The following is a 19991-nucleotide window of genomic DNA, read 5'->3' as shown; positions in this document are numbered from 1 at the left end:
TTTGTGATTTCTGTCCTATTTCCTGCCTCCTCCCAACCATTTTTTTCTATTAACCCTCAGAGAGCTTTGAAACAAATTGGCTGCCTATTAACCTAAACACAATATTCTGATCTAAGTGAAAATCCAGAGTGAGTAGCTGATTATACAAATAACAGCATACTCCATTTTGTTGATTTATTTATTTATGGCTAATCCTGACCTGAGGATATTTTTCCCATTGATTTTTAGAGAGTGGAATGGAGGAAGGAGAGAGAAGGACACAGAGAAATATCGATACGAGAGAGACACATCCCTGCATGCGCTATGATGGGCCAGGGGAATCAAACCCGCAACCCAGGCATGTTCCCTAGACCAGGAATGGAACCTGACACCATTTGGTGCATGGGCCGATGCTCTAACCATTGAGCAAACCGGCCAGGACAAGCATACTCCATTTTAACCTGAGGATTGCCGAAAGAACAAATTTCTCCTAGTCAGCAAGAACTACAATAACCCCGCAATCTTATGCTTGGCCTGCTATATGAAAGATAAAGTGTCTGAATAGAGAAGGCTACAGACTGGTATTTTTAAATTAAATTATCCAGATAATTGCACAATTCTTCAGATTATTATGCTATTAGCAACTTAAGCTAAAACCACATAGACCAAGCTAAAGGCTTGTCTACAAAGTTAACTTTTTTTTTTTTTTTCATTTTAAGGACTTTTATTACAGGATGTTAATATATTCAGGACACTTCAGAGCACCGTATACTTCTAATCAGATTTTTGGTAACTGTTTTTAAAGTGTTACTTGAGTATTTTTCTCACACTGGCTTTCAGGCAAAAGTACTACTTAGTGATTGTTTAAGAGACGTTAATTTGATTAAACAGTTTATCCTTAATAACCTGAGACATCAATCCATGGATAGCTTCTATGGTCGTTTTACAGCTGTCTCGAGTAGCTTTGGCAAGTTTGTCTTCTGACTTTCGGTTGTGTGTTTCTAAACCCAACATGAAACTCCCTCGTCCCAGCTGAGCTTCTGACTGTTCTAATTTTTCAGACAAATCAAAGACCTGGACGGTGGTATAGTCTGCATCGGTAAGCAAGCTAGAGGAACTCAGCGTATTCACCCAGCATTTATTCCATAAAAGCTCAAGCAATTTGCGATCCAAGGAGGACTTGAAATATGATACTTCTAAAGCATAATATTGTTTGCAGTGTACACCAAAGTCTTCTATTTTATTCAGTGGGATAGTCTGGTACTCAGAAGGGCCTTCATCAGGAGGTTTGTATCCCTTTGGGTATGTCCTAAAGGCTCCAAGATTCACTTTCCCTGCAGATATTGTTCTTGTTGGATCAATCACCACTGCTACGAATGGCTCCTGGAACTGCTGATTGAGCATCTGAGTACTAACATCAATCCCAGAAAGCCAGCAGCCGTAGCCAGGGTGGCTATGATTCCAGCCAATTGCATTTTCAAGGCGCCCAACCTGCTTGGCATTTTCGTTATATGCGGCCACGTACTCTCCTACGCAGCAGCCTGAGCATTTACTCGGGTTTCAGGGCCCTCTACAGGCAAAGCAAAACTGTCCATAACGATCATGGCTTCACCATCCACCTTTCCCAGCATCAAGCCCACCACTTCCAAGTTGCCTCCTGAGCTGGCGTGCATCACCATTTTCAGTAGAGCCAATGCTGAGAGTTTGCAGTACTTAAAGTAAGGGTGATCCTTAGCCCAGGGCTTCGCCGCCAGGATTTCTTGCTGCTGTTTCTTGCCGTGTTTGTAGATTTCATCGATGCGCTGGGCTTCCTGCATGTTGTTGGCCAATTCCCAGGATTTCTGGGCCACACAGCTCCCGACGCCGCCATCGCCAGGAACGCGAGAAGCTGTCGCCTCCGCAGTCAAGGCACAGCTTTCCCTCGCTGCGTTTCCCAGGCGTGGGCTCCGGGCCCCGCACAACCGGTGCAAACTCGTCCTAGCCTCTCGGGGCAGCCATGACACCTCTACAAAGTTAACTTTTTATTCTGCTTAGGTGCAATCATTGAACTTTCCTGTATTCTTTTTAGTCACTAGATTTAAAAGAAAAGTGAGCAAGCAAAAAAAAAAAAAAAAAAAGCAGGAAAGAAAAAGGAAAGATGAGTGATTTGATCATCACAAACCCTAGAGCCCTGTTAAAAAGTATTTGTACTTTAAAAAATCTTTTTTGCTGAAAGCTTTTTCAGGAGAAATAAATTATACTGACTCTATATAAATAAAAGTAGAAAGAGCAAAGACAAACATGAACATATATTACCAATGCTATTCATCAAATATAGTTGACACTTCAATCTAATCCAGCAAATGAAAACACAGAAGTTTATAGAGTTATAGGAAGTAAGCAATTTAAACATAGCAGGGCACAAGGTCATCCAACAACACCAGCAGGAAGATGTTCCCTTTTCTTTTCTCTCATCCGTTTGAACCTCTTAAATTCTGATTGATACCCATCGCCCTCACAGGGTGAGGTGATCTTCAAATCAGATCATTAATAAGAGCCGTCCAAATGTTCCTTAACAAGTCCACCTTGCTCTAATGTCATAAAAGAAAAGGACATATCATGCATTTCATACTATGATGGTACAAGGTTTCTCTCTCTCCATAATAAAGTAATGCATTTCTTAACTAATTAGTTCATTAATTTAAAATGTGATTCCCAGTAGAAACTCTTTGAGATCGTTCATCTTCCTTAAAAGTATGTGAAGCCATAAAACACAGTTGTCAGAGCACTGTTGTCGCCAATCGTGCACAGTCTGAACGGGAGAGGAAATACAGAGCTGTGAAAACACACCTCATTTGTGTTTGGAAACAAACCTCCAAGGCCGCTTTATAACCAGAAGTCACAGCCCTGTCATGCAGATGCTGTGGTCAACTTTACGGTTGCAGTTAGGGAGGGGCAGTCTCCAATGCCCTGCTCAAACACTTTGCTAGTCTATATGTAAATACTTCACTAAAACCACTGAACGGTGATGGAGTTCAATATTAATATCGCAAATTAAAGATGACATCTGAATGCCTACCATCCAGAAGAGCGATCAGAGCTCGTGGCAAGGCAATAATCAGTGGCTTAAGCAAGTTTCAAGCACCATGGGGGAAAAACAAATGTGATGGAGCTTGGAAATGGCAGTGGTGCATGAAGAACATACCATATTAAAGAGCAACTGCTGATTGACCTGGTGATGAAGTGGAGGATATGACCATATGCTTCCATAAAGGACATTTGGAAATGGCTTCGAGATGATCCCCTGAGAGCTCATGACTATTACCTGGTGTATTCCCATTAATTGACAATGTAAACTTTATCCGTAACAGTGAAGTAAGCTGTCAAAATAACTGCCTGTCCTCCTGGGAGGAAAAGATTACCTGAATAATTATCATGCTCAGCCTGTTTTCCCAACAGAAATACTCAAGGGTTATTATGGTGGCTGGATTGCCCTGAAGTATTGTGGTCATTGTCTTGGAAAGAGGAATGGTTTCAACTTCTTTACTTGTATAATTTAGATGGGGAAAGACATATGGGAATAGGAACATAAAGTTATAGAAGAAGTAAGAGATAAAATCAATGAGGTTTATAATCCCAAGCAGGAGGCCCCTTGCCATATGCTGAAAATACTATTCTGGGCCTGCTTTCTTCAGTAAATCATGTTTTATTTATCAACACCAATAATAAAGAGCACGCCAGGGAGCGTGCTCAGATGGCCCCAGGCCTGCCTAGATCCAAGAGTCTCCACAAAGGAGGCTAAGCAGTTCCCAAGGCACCGCGCCGTCATTTCTTCCTTTCCTTTAGGAACATGACAGGAAGTAAAGATGAGCACAGATGTAAATAAATGTTATTTCCCTGTGACAATGTGTACAGGGATTTCAAGAATAGACTCTGGCCCTGGCCAGTTTGGCTCAGTGGATAGAGTGTCAGCCTGCAGACTGAAGAGTTCCGGGTTCAATTCCGGTCAAGGGCACAGGCCCAGGTTGCGGGCTCGATCCCCAGTAGGGGGCATGCAGGAGGCAGCCGATCAATGGTCCTCTCTCATCATTGATGTTTCTATCTCTCTCTCCCTCTCCCTTCCTCTCTGAAAGCAATAAAAATATATTAAAAAAAAAAAAAGAATAGACTCTGGAGTCAGGCTTCTGGAGTTCAAACCCTAGCTCTGTTACCTACCAGCTGTGTGCCCTTGGGCAGGTTACTTTATCTCTCTGTGCTTCAGCTTTCATCTCTAAAAATATGGCTACCTCACAGGTCAGGGCCTGGAACATGTTCTGTCCATACCACCTCTTACTCTTGTCTCCCTGGTCCTAGAACAGTCTAAGGACATGTTCAGGGAGCAAATTAAGAGTCCAGTGGTTGTTCTGGCCTCAGTTCATCTTCTCTCTGCTTCAAAAGTGAGAAGGGGTATTTTGAGACTCCCATATAATAACTCCTCTAGCTGTGTCCCCGGCCCCACAGAAGAAGCCACACCCTGGGCTGCTGTTTCGGCTGAACCTGGGCCCAGGTGGCGATGTTCGCCCACGGGCACTTTCTCCGCCTGTGGCAAAGACTGGGCAACTGGCAGGGCCACAGGCACCTCTTGCCCCCACTGACTTTCTTTGCTTCCAAGCGCGGGGAGATAGATCCAGCACAACGCAGAAAACGGGCACCCGCCCCACTGGAGAGACTTGTCCCTCCACCCTTCCCTCCTAACTACGGAGAGCACCAGACTTCTGATGCCGATGGTTTCCTGGGATCACTTCCTAAATAAACAGTTGGCGTTAGAATTTTTGTCTAGGGTCTTCTTGTGAGGAAACCAGACCTCAGATATTCAGTTTGCAGGGGGGTTTTTGGTGGGACTACTGGGGCCTGACAGAGGATGGGCAGCGGCAGTGGTTAACCGCCGTAGGTGTTGCAGATACGGTGTCAGCGTTGGCACCGAGGCAGGCACCTGTCAGCGGGGAAGTGAGAAATGACCAAAAACACTGGCATCTTATGCTAATCTTCGTGCCTTTTATTGATGGCCTACCCTTTTTCTAAGTTTTCTTTTGCTCCAAGAGGCTTTCAACTAGAAGTATTAGCAGACACACAAACACAAAAGAGATCAAAACAGTACCGAAGAGACTGTTGCTTTAAACTATAATTACGCGCATCGAGGCAGACAGTGAAAGGCAGGTGCCACGTTGGTTGAGATTTGTTCCCTGTGCCTTTTCCAGAAGGCTGACTCACACGGGAGGCTATGACAGGAGAGCAATCTCCCTGTAACATCACCGACCACAACTGTACACCCCGTAACCGCTGTAACAGAAAGCAAACGGTAATAAAGGCGCATTACCTTGCCCCTGCGAGATCAAACAATGTTCGGGCTGATGGAGGGTACACTTTCATGTCTCCTGAAAAGTCCATATTTCTGGATATTGCTGAACAACCAAGACTTTTCCTAAAGTAAGATTTAAAAAAATGATTGTGGTTTAGGCGTCTATTTCAAAAGGAGGACAAACTGCTATTTAAGTTCTGTGAGAGAACAATAGAGACCCTGAATGTAGAAGGCGTCTCTGACCCATTGTATAGAAGACAAATAAAGATGGACTGTCCATTAATACCTGCCTTGAATTTAGGAGTAGCTGGAGTGGGTAGGACAGGCAGGAGTTATTTTTTTTTAATGGCTACTTCAATAGAGATGTTCACGCGAACATTGTTCTTGGGGAAAAAGCTCCTATTCTGTAAGATACTTGTCACATTCCAATTAAAAATAGATTTACTGTTAAGGGGTAGGAGAATATTGGTTTCCTTCCATCTATATTTTGTCTATTGTTGAAAGTCTTACATAAAGAAAAAGTTGGAGGCCGGGAAGAGCTTTTTATAAGTACAGAGTGGGGAAATATTGCCACTTTAAAAATATCATTTCTGAAAGAAAGCAGAGGTGTCAGAGACAAAGAGGAAAAGAGGGAGACGTGTCAGACAGTCAATAGTATTTATTGAACACTCACTGTGTGGGGAGGACACAGAGGGCATAATACACTCCGTACTTGTTGTCCAGGAGCTTGGAAACGGATGGAAGGGCAGCATTAACACAAGGAAACACTTTTAAAACATGTCACTGACTGCAGCTCTAAAGAGTCGTGTGTGAGTGGGAAGGTGTGAGGGTGTGTTTGTGTGTATGTTTGAAAGGAGCTTGAAAGTGAGAAACAGCCATGGTAATGAAATCAGAGCATACACGCCACTGAACACAGGAGAAATGATACAAGAATACAAATGACCCCGCAGCACTTCTGTCTTCCCGCTGGCTCTCCTCTGAGTGTAAATCAGAAGCGGAAACATAACACAGGATACCTTCCTTGTCATTGGGACGCCGGGCGCCTGGCAACGACCGTGTCTGATGGCTAACGTTTCAAAGATACACATCATATGTAGATCCTGTTCCACCTTATGGAAGCGACTTGTCTTGAAAATGCAATGACAGGGAGCCATATTGGGGCACAGAAATCGTTCGCATAATTGCTTGGTCTGCTGGCGAATCCAGGCCTTCATTGAGAAGTCATTATTTTATAAACCGTACCAAGGGATTTCCAAATTGTCAAGCTTGGTTTGTAAAAAAAAAAAATAAAATAAAAAGATATGATAAAAATGTCTGGCACGAGGTTTTCTGACTTTAGTATTTCCCCCCTCCATACCATTCATCTTCCCGGTCATAGCGGGTACTCCATCAGCTGTGATAGCTGCTATTTTCTCTGAATTTAGATCAAACAACCTCAGAACATCCATCAGGGCCATTTTTACATCCGCTCTCCTTTGATGCCAAACCCCAAAGATTCCCCATCATGTACAGTCTGCAAGTTGTTGGACTGACAAGCATTAGTAACCTTGGAATGTCACCCAGACACCCGCTTTCATCTTGAAGGAAGCTAATGAATTTTGCTGCAACCAACTTGGTGTTGAAATCATTTTTCTTTAGGTCACCTTTCATAGTTAAAATAGTTGACTTTCTTACAAGTTTACTTTCTTCCTGCCGAGTCAGGGAGGATTGAGCCCGAGGACAAGAAAGTCTGTAGCACAAGATTATGGTACCTGCTTTTCCCAAATGGTGTGCTTTTTAATCATCTGGGCAAATCCCTAATTTCTTAGCGTTTCCTTATCTGCTAAACGTGATTCTAAAAGTATCGTCCACAATTCAGGGTTTTCAACTTTTTAAGCATAAGGTCCCCTTTAAAAATAATTACATGAGATATGCAATATACTTTTAATATGTGTGTGTAAGAAATTAGAGTTTTGCCCAGATTATGAAAAGAAATACACAGTGCTAAACGCAGTTATCAGAATTTTGTACTCCAGCCTCTCTTGTCCCCAGGTTCAGTCCTCTCTGCCACTCTAACTCAGCAGATGAAAAGTCCTATAAGAAAGCAAACTATTTGAACTATGAACGTGAGCTAACAAAAATCATTTCACACACACACAGTATTCCTTGTGGAACTGAATACCCATTTGGCATAACTTAAAGGTGAAAATTCAGAATAATATCAAGCTAACTTAAATGAATTTATATTTATTAAACACTATAGCGTACTCTATAGCGTAAACACTCCACGTACTCTTTACCAGGATACAGACATGTGAGATGTATCAAGTATCAATGTAATCTGGCCGTGATTAAAATTTGCCTGTTCGTCAAATTGAATTTCACAGATTTAAGAGCCACTGGTCTGGGGCTATCACACGCAATAACTATTCCTGGGCCTCTACTGTGCTCATGCAGAGAAGAGTGTCAATGTGGCCCAAGTCCAGGATTCATGCATTGATGTATTTAATATTTATTGAAGAATAATCACGTGCATTTCACCACTGTTTGCCCACTCATTGCTGGGGGCAGAATAGACCCTCAAATTTCAAATTGAAATAATTCATGAACACGTGTCCTAAGTTCTCCACCTTCTCTCCAGTTCCTGGTTCCCAGTGGAGACAGCTGGATAATTGGTATCTTCCCTGGCTCCTGCCCTCACCAGCATATAGCAGTCTTTGGTCCCCTGAAAAACCCACCCACCCCGTATTTCTTCCAGGTCTTCACCCTGCGACTCACACCTGCTGCTCCTTTCCTGGTCTCACGCCGGCAGCGCCCACAGAGCCACTTGAGGGCGCCAGCACCCTCCGTGAGAAGCTGCACGAGTCATTGCCGCACTCCCTGCAGACTTCTCACGGAGGCTTCGCCGCGTTCTCACAGGCGAGGAGGGAATGCTATGCTTTCCCACTTTGTGTCACACTGTATCAGCGAGGCGTCCAAAGAGCAGATGACTCACCTCACCCCACCCCGCATAAAAACAGCTCCCTCCGCTTTGCCTGCAGCCACTATTCCAGGGAGGAAGATCTGAGGAAGTACCTGAAATGTGCCCCACGCTGCCCTCCCAGGCCTTGCCTCCACCACCTGCCCCCACGTCCACCTCCGCATTTCTTGGGACAATTACGTGTACCCCTGGGACGTTTAGGCCTCCGAATCATCTGGGGATGTTGTTACAGTGCAAACACTCATTTAAGAAGGCTGTCCTGGGCCTGCATGTCAGGGCGTGAACTAAGCACAAAATTGAAGGGGGGCGACCGAAAACGCAGTAATTAAGATAAGAAATATTTGAAATATAATATTTATTTATTTTAATTAAAGTATTTTAATGATATGTTTTATTAACAAATATCAATATGATAAACATTTTATTAATGCGATATTGACAATATTTAAAACAGTATTTTGAAAAAGTAAAAATTAATACCAAAAAATCCATGATGGACAAGATATTCAAAATTTAAATGCAGAATTAAAGATCCCAAGCGAGCCCAGCAGATGTGGCTCAGTGGATGAGCATTGACCCATGAAGCAGGAGGTTATAGTTTGATTCCCTGTCAGGGTACATGCCTGGGTTGCGGGCTCCATCCCCAAAAAGGGGTGTGTGGGTGACAGCCAATTCTCTCTCATCATCTACCTCTCTTTCCCTCTCCCTTCCTCTCTGAAATCAATAAAAATGTTTAAATAAAAAGAAAAAAATCCCAAGCAATGTTGATCAGAACACATATTTAGCAGCAAGTCCTCATAGTCAAAAATATTTTAATTTTTTTGTGTGAGGTCACAACCCCTCATATTGCCAATTATGCATCAATCTGCTAATTTGGGTGCATGTTAGGATATATATATATATGGTCCTAACATGCACCCAAATTAGCAGATTTAGCGACCGGGCCTGCAGGGGTGCATGTTAGGACCATATATATATGGTCCTAACATGCACCCCTGCAGGCCCGGTCGCCCCCAACTGCCCTCCCCTGCTGGCCCGGTCACCCCTAACTTCCCTCCCTTGCCAGCCTGGTCGCCCCTAACTGCCCTCCCCTGCCAGCCCAATTGCCTCTAACTGCCCTCCCCTGCAGGCCTGGTCCCCCACAACTGCACTCCCCTGCAGGCCTGGTTGCCCCTAACTGCCCTCCCCTGCCAGCCTGGTTACCCCTAACTGCCCTCCCCTGCCAGCCTGGTTGCCTCTAACTGCCCTCCCCTGCCAGCGTGGTTACCCCTAACTGCTCTCCCCTGCTGGCCTGGTCGCCCCCAACTGTCCTCTCTTGGTGGCCTGGTTGTCCCCAACTGCCCTCCCTTGCCAGCCTGGTCACCACCAACTGCCCTTCTCTGCCGGCCTGGTCACCCCTGACTGCCCTCCCCTGCAGGCCTGATCACCCCCAACTGCCCTCCCCTCCAGGCCTGATTGCCCACAACTGCTCTCCCCTGCTGGCCATCTTGTGGAGGCCATCTTGTGTCCACATGGGGGCAGCCATCTTTGACCACATAGGGGCAGACATCTTGGGTGTTGGAGTGATGGTCAATTTACATATTACCTCTTTATTATATAGGATATATATATATATACATACACACACACATGCATATATATATATATATACATATATGTGTGTATATATATGTATATATACACACACACACACACACACATATATATATAATGTTATTCTTTCAACAACCATGTGAAGAAGAATTATAATTAGCTGAGGAAATACCATATTTTTTTGTATATAAGACACTCCCATGTATAAGATGCCCCCCCACTTTTCCAACCCAAAATTAAGAAATCAATACTTTAAACATAAAACAGAACACATTTTTATTTAGTAATTACCGCAGGTAATGTATATATATATCAGTACTATGATATTATGTAGCATATCACTTTATTCAGCCTCTATTGCATCACTGCTCTCTTCTTCATCACTGTTAGTTCCAGACATATCAATTTCTTCAACTTCTATTGTATCACTGCTGTCTTCTGAGTCACTGTCTATATATGTGAGATCATCCTCAATTCCGTCCATGGCATTGCTGATTCCACATTTCTTGAAGGACTTCACAATTATCTCTTGTTTGATGCCATACCATGAGTTTAGGACCCAATTGCAGACCTCAGTAATGGTTGTTTTTTCACTCTTCCTGTCCGTGTCAAGTTATCACCTGCATTTTGCATCCATCTACTCCATTCTTCTCTCATCAGGGCTTTAAAGGGCTTGTTGATTGAAACATCTAGTGGCTGTAGCTGACCTGTAAGTCCACCAGGAATAACTGCTAGGTGTGTTTGCAAATCTGATGCAACCCTTTTTGTCTTTTCTGTTAAATGTGCTCAGAATTGATCAAAGACAAGTAGAGCTGGCTTCTTTAAGAGCCCCCCAGGTCTTCTGAATCAAACCTTTGCAAACCAAATGGCCATAATGTCTTCATTCATCCTTCCCTTCTCTTGAACTTGCACAATAATGCCATGTGGTATGGTCTCTTTAGGATGTTTTCCTCTTAAAAATAAGCATAAGAAGCAGTTTAGTACCATCTGCACAGCATGAGAGCACAGCAGTAGAGTGTGTCTTTTCATGGCCATTGTTTTGATTGCCACTGTTTTGATTCCTTTCACATCAACAGTTCTGTTGGAAGGCACATCAAAATTGAGAGGCATCTCATCCATGTTTGCAATCTGACTTGGTTCAAAATCATATTTTTTTGTGGAGTTGTATGACATAGGAGTGAAACTGTTGGATTTTATACTCATAAACTGGTGGCATTTTCTGAGCTAACTTTGTTTGTGTTCTCATGGTCAACCCTTCTCTCCTCATGAAATTGAAGTACCATTTTGTCTTTCCTATAAAATCAACAAAGTTCATTTCACTTGCAAACATTCTTGCCTGACATTGAATAAGCTTGGTTGACACACATAAGCCACTCTGGCGCTGCTCCATAATCCAAGTCCTAAGCCTCTGCTCCAAATTTGCCCATTTTGCTGGTTTTCCTCTTAAGGCCTTCTTCTTTTTTGGCATCTTAAGGAGTTGTTTTTCCTGTTTTCTCCACTGTCTGATCATATACTCAGTGGGAGGAGGTCCAAATTGTCTCTCTGCAGCTCTATTTCCATGCTCTTTTGTATGGCTGATCACATTCAGTTTGAATTTTGCAGAGTAAGACAATTGCTTACCGGTATTTATCTTTTTATTTTTTGACATCTTTATGTGCTCAGAATGCTCCAGTCCCTGTTGCATCTGTGCACTCTCCACCTCCAACTCCAATGATGGCATCAGCTGAGGTCAGTAACAACAAGGCTTGTAATTGGAGGAAGCCTGTTTGACAAGGTATGGGCAGCTATGCACCCACACAGCTCCATCCTTGGCTGATTTCCATGTATAAGATGCCCCTCGATTTTCAGTCTAATGATTTTATCTTATACACAGAAAATACGGTATATATTCTAGAGCACTGGTTCTCAATTTGGGGAGAATTTGCAAGGCCTGGGAACATTTTTGGTTCTCACAAGATCTGAGGAGTATATTGGCATCTGGCAGGGATCAGACAATGCCTGGGAGAGCTCCCCACAACAAGGAATATCTGGCCTAAAATGTCAATAGTGCCAGGGGTAAGGAATCCTGCTATAAAAATACTATACCAAAGATAATAGATATCATTAATGGGTTTGAACTGACATTTTTCTGACTTTTACATTGTTTTTCTACTCATCATCTTCCTTCACCAGAAAGAAAGCATTGCTACTTCTGACTCTAGGCATTGACTTAGGCATAGTCAATAAATAATACCTCTCTTATGTATAAAGGTACAGTATAAGAAAATTAATATTTGGGGGCATTAGGAGAACAGCACATTGGATGACAAATAGAGAAATTTAGGAAGAGTTGCTACATGTTGCTAAATTAGAGTCAATTAAGGATGCAAGCCCATTGAGGTTATGTAAAAAGTTGTTTTCAACTATGTTTAATGAAAGTAAATTTTGAACCATATTCTCTGGTGTAGAATTTGGAAAACTTATCATACCCTTAAATTTTGTAGCATTTTGGATTTGAAGCCAGTAGAAACTGATCTACCTTTTTTAAATTTTTATGTCAATTGATTCATAATATCAGATGCAAAAAATGCTTAGAAACATCATTTAAATGAGCGAGCATATGAATTGATAAAACATCAATACATATATTTTCATCTCATAATAATATAGAGTATTACAATGGCTAGAGTCCAACCTTACTCTGGACCCTTTGTGATCACAAAGCTCCAAGGTATACAACAACTATAAATGGTTTTAAAGATCTTAAAGTAAATTTTTCCTGATCTGGACAAACATTTAAATATAAAATTACTAAATTAGTTAATAATTATTGCAGAGCTATGGATGGATGATTTGCACATTGTCTTTGAGCTCCAAAACCACCTTTCTATGTGATGTGATGGGTGGGATTCTACAAACTGCATTTCTGAGGCTCCCTTGGCATCAACCGATCCTCTGTTAGGTTCTCTAATGGAAGCACAGATAGGAGATTGGAAGGCAGAAGGAAGGGAGAAGTTATTTCTGTCTTGTTCTTCAGCTTCTGGACAGCCACTCCTCCAGCCTGCAGGTTCTTTGGGCACTCCCAGCAGCAAACATGGTATCCCCACTCAGGGACTGACACCAACTGGGGGGAAAGGTGGGGGCCAACCCTAGGCTCCTAAGTTCTGATGACCTCTTTTCTCTTTTGTTCCCTCGAGCCCAGGGGTGGTAGCTGCTCCCAGAAGTTACTAATATTAGGGCAATTTATGAATTCATCTCTACTCTTTCAGACTTCAAACACCTATGGAAATAATTTTCTGTCTCTGCTTGATACCTACTCTTGCTTCTAGTTTCCTGACTAGAACCTAGATATAAATATACTAGAGGCCTGGTGCACGAATTCGTGCACAGGTGGGGTCTGACTGCCCCCCCCCCCCTTGATGGGGGCTGATCGGGCAGGGCCAGTGCTGGGGAGGGGCCGTGGGTGGTTGGCTGGCCAGCCCCACCCCTGATTGGGGGGGCGGGGGTGATCGGGGGCCAGGCCCACCAGGAGGAGGGGCTGCCCCCCTATTAGGCTGGTTGGTTGGCCGGCCACAGTGGGCATCATAGCAACCAGTTGTTCTGGTTGTTCCAGTCATTCTGGCATTCTGGTTGCTTGGCTTTTATATATATAGATAAGATATAGATACATATCAATCAAAATATAGACTAAGATACAACAACAAAATGCATGCAAGTGTGCTGATTATAACTTCTCATATACAGCGGATCAGTGGGGCATTGACCCTACTAGAAATAACATACACAACATTTCGTTGCAAGCTTGGTACAGAACAGGTGCTCAGAAAGAGGGTATATTTCTTTGCTATTCATGCTTTTTTCCCCCTGCCAGTGGAAGTTGAAGATTAGGCAGATCAAAATTATTTTTTAAAAAGAAGAAGATTCCAGCTGTTTGACCGAAAGAAGCAGTGTCTGGAATATATTTCAATAATGTATCGCAACCAGATGTTAACTAGAGTTTTCTTCTCTTTAAAGAGCAACGATGCCTGTCCAGGAGAAACACTTTAATCATTCCACTCTCCCTTTGGGACTATGAAGAACTGTCGCTAGCAAATGCTGCAGGCCTAATTGATAATGTGTGAGTACATATATGTGACTGTGTATAACTTATGTTATTTTATTTCTGACTGGCCTGTTCATTTTTAAGAAATACTTCTCCACTTTTCTATAAATCCTGGATGTTCTTAAGTCTTAAAAACAAAACCTTGAATATTTGGGCAGCCTGGCTTCAGTCATCTAAATTGTACTATGCCATAACTTAATGTTTTCCCTAAGACACAGAATCCTGGGAATGTTGAAAATTTCTGAATATTCTGACAATTATTGTATTCTACACAAACACAGCAATTGGTGATTTTATACCAATTCCAATGACATTTGGCATGTAGGTAAAAGATAAATATCTTTATCTTATAAAGCCAGTTGGACATCTTAAAAAATATAATTCCTTCTTGTTCATAATATTCACATTATACCATCCAGCGTGGCTCAGTGCTTGAGCATCAACCTATGAACCAAGAGGTCATGGTTCAATTCCCAGTCAGGGCACATACCTGGGTTGGGGGCTCAATCCCTGGTGTGGGGCGTGCAGGAGGCAGCCGATCAATGATTCTCTTTCCTCATTGATGTTTCTATCTCTCTCTCCCTCTCTATTCCTTGCTGAGGTCAATAAAAATCTATTTTAAAAGATATTCACGTTAGAGAAAAATGTTTTCTTGCCTTCATTCACAGGACTGCATTTGAGTGAGGTCTACAGTTAATAGACCACTTGCAGGTTACCAGTGGTCCAGCACCATGAACTATCCAGTGGACACAGAACAACATCCTAGATGCCAGTAAGAGTACCAAGGGCCTATAAGCTATGGGCCTTGAGTTAAAAATCACTAAACCTCAAGCAAGAATAGCCTGCTCAACAGGCTGCTCTCCAGGAACTGGCAGCTGGTCCCAGGGCCCCAGGGCAACCTCACGAACGCTGAGCCCAGGAGCTCCTCGCAGCATCTGACTGACCCCACACTTGTGGGAAGAGGTTTGGAGAGCACCCCAAAGATAAGATGCGGAGCCCAGGGTCACAGAGAATTGTCTGGCTCAGGGCACCTTCCTGGGATGACACTGCCACATTTGCTGGTCACAGCCACCAGGAGTTAGAACGTTTTGAGGAAGGCACTCCAAAACACAGGGGAAGGAGGAGGGAGGATTGAGTTCCCCTGGGTTGGGGCCCAGAGCTTTTTCCAGTGTAAAGGCAATGCTAGTCTTCCTAGTAACTGGCTCTTTCAAAAGCATCTTTTCTAGAGACCAAGTATTGTTATTCTGGCAGACGAAACACTTGGAGAAATGAAACTTTCCTTAGTGTGCTAAATCCAAGCATTTATAAATCTTTCTCTATGCACTGCAGAAATATGTGTATATATATTGGAAGCCCATTTTTTATCTGCAATACAACCAAGGAGTAACTCATTAGCAGAATTAAAATACCATCTTCATGCTTTATATATTACTCTCCCGACATTCGTATTCCATTTAGAATGTACTCCTGGTTTCAACAGAATGGGGCATCTCATTTTCATTTGATTTGTAACAGAATCTGTGGGTAACACGGTATATTTTCTTTTCTCTGTTTTTTAAAGATGCCTCTTTATTATTTTAAGATGCGGTTAATATTTCTTAGGCCCTACATTTGCATCACAGATTCCACAGGAAACAACATTATCAAGGTCAGACAGTGCAGAGATTGTCACATATACCCTTCCTTGAGAAGACAGCATTAATGCTGCTGTTACTATTGAACTGTTTCTGTTTCCATGAGGTTAACATATAAAAATGTATTATTCATGAAACAAAATGCATTTCATATATTTTGCCAATTGTTATTATTGTTCTAGAGGGGGAAATAAATGAAAACGGTGGTAGTTATAGAAATGCATCCTTATTCAGAACTTAATATACAATACCAATTTAGACTACTTACCTTCTTCAACTTTAAACCTTCCATTAAACTGCAAAGCTTGATGTCAACTAAACTCTATAAATGTTAATTTAAGGTCAAGGTGCTCCTGGGAAGCATTTGAATGCTTAGAGCACAGCCCAAGAAAACTTCTTTTCAAAGATTTATGGGATGATATGGCTCCTTTCTGAAAAATAGGAACTCTATTTCTACTTTTTCCAATCACTTTCTATTTCAAGCTCTAGGACACACTTTCCTTTATGAATCTTTCTGAGATATTTAATAGCATTCTGGAGATGTTAAAATGCAAATTTTTTCCATGTGTAATGTATAGTGTCTCTCCAATTTAAACTTCATTTAGTAATGCCAAGTGCTCTGTATAGCGAGGAATGAATCATCCATAACTCAGGACCACCTTCATACATAAAGATAGCCCAAACACAAATGCATCACTTTCAATATCCAAATTATCATGAGGGAGGGTTTGTAGCCAATAATCACTTTTTCTGAAACTAATCACATACCAAAATGCATTTAAGGTTTGGTTCAAAGAGGCCCAGGGTTCACTTTCCTTTGTTCCCTAAGTTTCTATATAGAATACAATTGGGGACACAGGAATCTAAATATGTTCTCCTTTTTGAGGCTACCAAGTCTCTTTCAGAGGTGTCTGGAATTTTGGGGGGAGAATGGTCAGAGAAGCAGCACAGTTTATTATTTACCTAGAAGCCACCAGACCACTTCATTCTATGCATGAATGTGAAGTGCTGAGAGTGAAGACTTCTAAGGAGAAAAGAGGCATCATCCCCATATACATCCCTGTCTCTGAGACAGGCACCAGACAGGCCAAAGTTTACTGACTCTCCTCGGAAGCCCCCGTCTACTAGATTAAGAAAGGCAGATCTAAATGTCCCCTTAAGTATTTTATATAACACATCATCACTTAGAGCAAGTGATGAAAGGCCAGCAAATATACTGGCTATGCAGAGTTTTATTAGGTGACTTGACACAACAGCTTTGTCCAGAAAGGCACAATGCTAATTAGGCAGGACAAAGAGATTTTTCTCTCAGAAATTTCAAAGGGAAAAAAAAAAATACAGAGTTGAGCAATTAGCAGCGGGGTTGAAGGTGAAAGAATGCACAGAAAAAGCTGTTTTTAGAGGCCATGAGGCAATAAAGGTTATAAATGAGCAGGAGCTCTAAAAATGGCAGAGTCATAAAATAGAAAATGGGCATGTAGAGAGAAATTCCTCAGAAACATGAGGATAAAGAAGTGAAGTCATGTTAATTACAAAATACCGGGATCCAAACCATCTCAATGAAGCCTAGTTTTAAGCCTTTTCCTAATTTCCTATAATACTTACTATCTCATTCCTTGTTTCTTTTTTCACAATAAATGTCTCGTTACTGAAATAACCTGAGTTCTTTGCATAGCACCAACAAAAGTGGGCATGCTGGTAGCATATGGAGCTTCCAAGTAAGGCTGTGTAATTAACTAGCAACCCTTATCTTCTGATGGAGGACTCAAGGTTACATGACTGACAAGAGGTTGAATCATGCACACCTAACACTAGTCATTGCATTTCTGAGAAAAGTTCTGTCTAAACAGAAGCAGATTTTTTGGAGGGACGAGGGCAGCTGCAGGTTGGTGTGGTTGGGACCTGCAACAGCAGCAACAGGAATCCAGAGATGAATAGAGCAACTGCAACCTGACTACCTGGGAGAAGAATGTCAGTCCTAGACACACCCTAGTTGATACTCTGGAAAACAGCCAATGTGGAAAATAGTATAGAGGGGATCTCAAAAAATTAAAAATAGAACTGCCTTATGACCCAGCAATCTCACTTCTGGGTATAAATCCGTAACCCAAAACACTAATTCAAAGGAATTTATTCACTCCTGTATTCATTGCAGCATTATTTATAACTAGAGGCCTGGTGCACAAAATTCATGCACTTGGTGGGGTCCCTCAGCCCAGCCTGTGGCCTCTCGCAGTCTGGGAGCCCTTGGAGGATGTCCAACTGATGGCTTAGGCCCACTCCCAGCCATGAGCCCAGCTTCTGGCTGAGCAGCACTCCCCCTGTGGGAGCACATTGACCATCAGGGGGCAGCTCCTGCATTGAGTGTCTCCCCCCTGGTGGTCAGTGCATGTCATAGCAACCGGCCATTCAGCCATTTGGTTGATTTGCATATTACCCTTTTATTATATAGGATAGCCAAGATATGGAAGCAACCCAAGTGCCAATCAATAGATGAGTGGATAAAAAAGTGGTGACACACACACACATATATAATGGAATATTACTCAGCCATAAAAAAGAATGAGATCCTACCATTTGTGACAACATGGATGGGCCAAGAGGGTATTATTCTAACTGAAATAAGTTAGACAGGGAAAGACAGATACCATAGATTTCACTTATATGTGGAATCTAAAGAACAAATAAACAAAATTGCAACAGACTCACAGGCAGAGAACAGACTGAGAGTTGCCAGAGGGGAGTGGGTGTTGGGGGACTGGTTGAAAATGGTGAAGCTATTGATAAGTACAAATTGGTAGTTACAAAAAAATTCATAGAGATGCAAAGTATAGCATAGGAATATAGACAATAATATTGTAATAACTATGTATGGTGTCAGGTGGGTACTGGAAATATTGGGGGGAGCACTTTGTTTTTTGTGGGTTTTTAAAAATAATTCTTTGTTGTTGAAAGTACTACACATGTCACCTTTTTTCCTCCATTGACCCTCTCCAGCCTGCCCCCGCCCCTGCCCCGCCCACCTCAGGCCCTCACCACCCCATTGTCTGTGTCCATGGGCCATGCATATATGCATACAAGGTCCTTGGTTGATTACCTCCCACCACCCACCCTCCCCCACCTTCCCTCTGAGATTCCGCACTTTGTTCCATGCTTCCATGTCTCTGGATCCACTCTGTTTATCAGTTTATTTTGTTATTTAGGTTCCACATATGAGTGAGATCATGTGATACTTGTCTTTCTCTGACTGACTTATTTCACTTAGCATGATACTCTTCAGGTCTGGGGGGAGCACTTTGTAAAGTATATGATTATCTAACTACTATGCTATACATCTCAATCTAATACAAAATAATATTGAATACCAGTATAAGCTATAATTGAAAAATAAAATTTGAAAAAAATTGTTTTTAAAGAAAGAAAATCTAAAATAGAGTCATGAGGGTAGGAATGAAATTCCAATGAATTCATCTAGGCTTGTTTGTGAGGTGGTGGGATCTGGAATAAGAATTGAGAACCTATTTGTAACTGAGAGCACCTCACTTTCTTTCTCTGGGCTTCAGTTTCTATGTCAGCTTCTGGGTAAAATTGCGGGGGGGGGGGGGGGAGATTACATAAACATGAAGGCCCCAGATGTAAAAGCTGGTGGTCTCTGACTTGACTCTAACCCTCCATAGGTTAGAACTCTGCTCTCCCTGCCATAAAATCAGGGATGGAAAGGAGCACTTTTTAGAGAAGATCTTTGCAATTATTGGCTTTAATTGCCACATGGTAAAGTTGAAGGTTGTGGATAGGTGTGTAAATATTGAGTCACAGTCTACTCAGACTCTATAATATTTTGGCCTAATCAAATATATAAGAAAAGTATGATTCTTTTTAGTAGACAATGCAACCAATAATGGATTGGGCAGCTGGAAGAGCCCCCAAATTTGACTTTCCTCTTCTCTTTGACCTGAGCTCAAGCAAAGACTGGCCAGAGCTGGGATATAACTAACTGCCCTTCATGTGCTCGGCCCCAGCTCCCAGGGTTTCCCTGGTGAGATTTGGCTCCAGCTGCCCACAGTTAATCCACTTCTGATCCCCTCGCACCAGCGCCCATTCACCATCTCCCACCTGCCCCACCTAATGACCTCTCTCAAGGAGGAAGGCCGCTCGTGGTAACTCCATCCGTCTTAGGCTTCTCTGACAGGTTCCGGCTCTAAGCTGAGAGGACATGTGCTTGTCAGCTGTTGTCTAAGTGTGAATTTCCCCTAGAAGCAAACTCTCAGACAAGAATTTGAATTTATTTGGGTGTGATCCTAAGAAACCATGAAAGGGAATAGGGCAGGAAGAGAGGAAATTTGCATTATCAAGTCAGTTCTCACTGCGGGCAGCTGGAGCCAGGTCCCACCAGATTCCCTGGGAACCTCTGGCACCCTAGGAAGACAC

The 19991-nt window shown here is 42.4% G+C and overlaps 1 protein-coding gene across 1 annotated transcript; it reads right to left on the bottom strand.

The window, feature by feature from the left end:
- Window positions 1–684: 684 nt before the first annotated feature.
- LOC103289702 (COP9 signalosome complex subunit 5-like) lies at window positions 685–6753 on the bottom strand. The gene is given in 3 exon segments (XM_054720286.1): window positions 685–1509; window positions 1512–1984; window positions 6654–6753. Coding segments are annotated over 3 exon segments (1239 nt in total). The 3' UTR covers window positions 685–843.
- Window positions 6754–19991: the final 13238 nt, after the last annotated feature.

The sequence above is a fragment of the Eptesicus fuscus genome, chromosome 8, assembly GCF_027574615.1.
Source record: "Eptesicus fuscus isolate TK198812 chromosome 8, DD_ASM_mEF_20220401, whole genome shotgun sequence".
NCBI classification, from domain to species: domain Eukaryota; kingdom Metazoa; phylum Chordata; class Mammalia; order Chiroptera; family Vespertilionidae; genus Eptesicus; species Eptesicus fuscus.
Note: the sequence above shows the minus strand (reverse complement) of the source record. Positions and strands in the feature narration are given on the sequence as shown.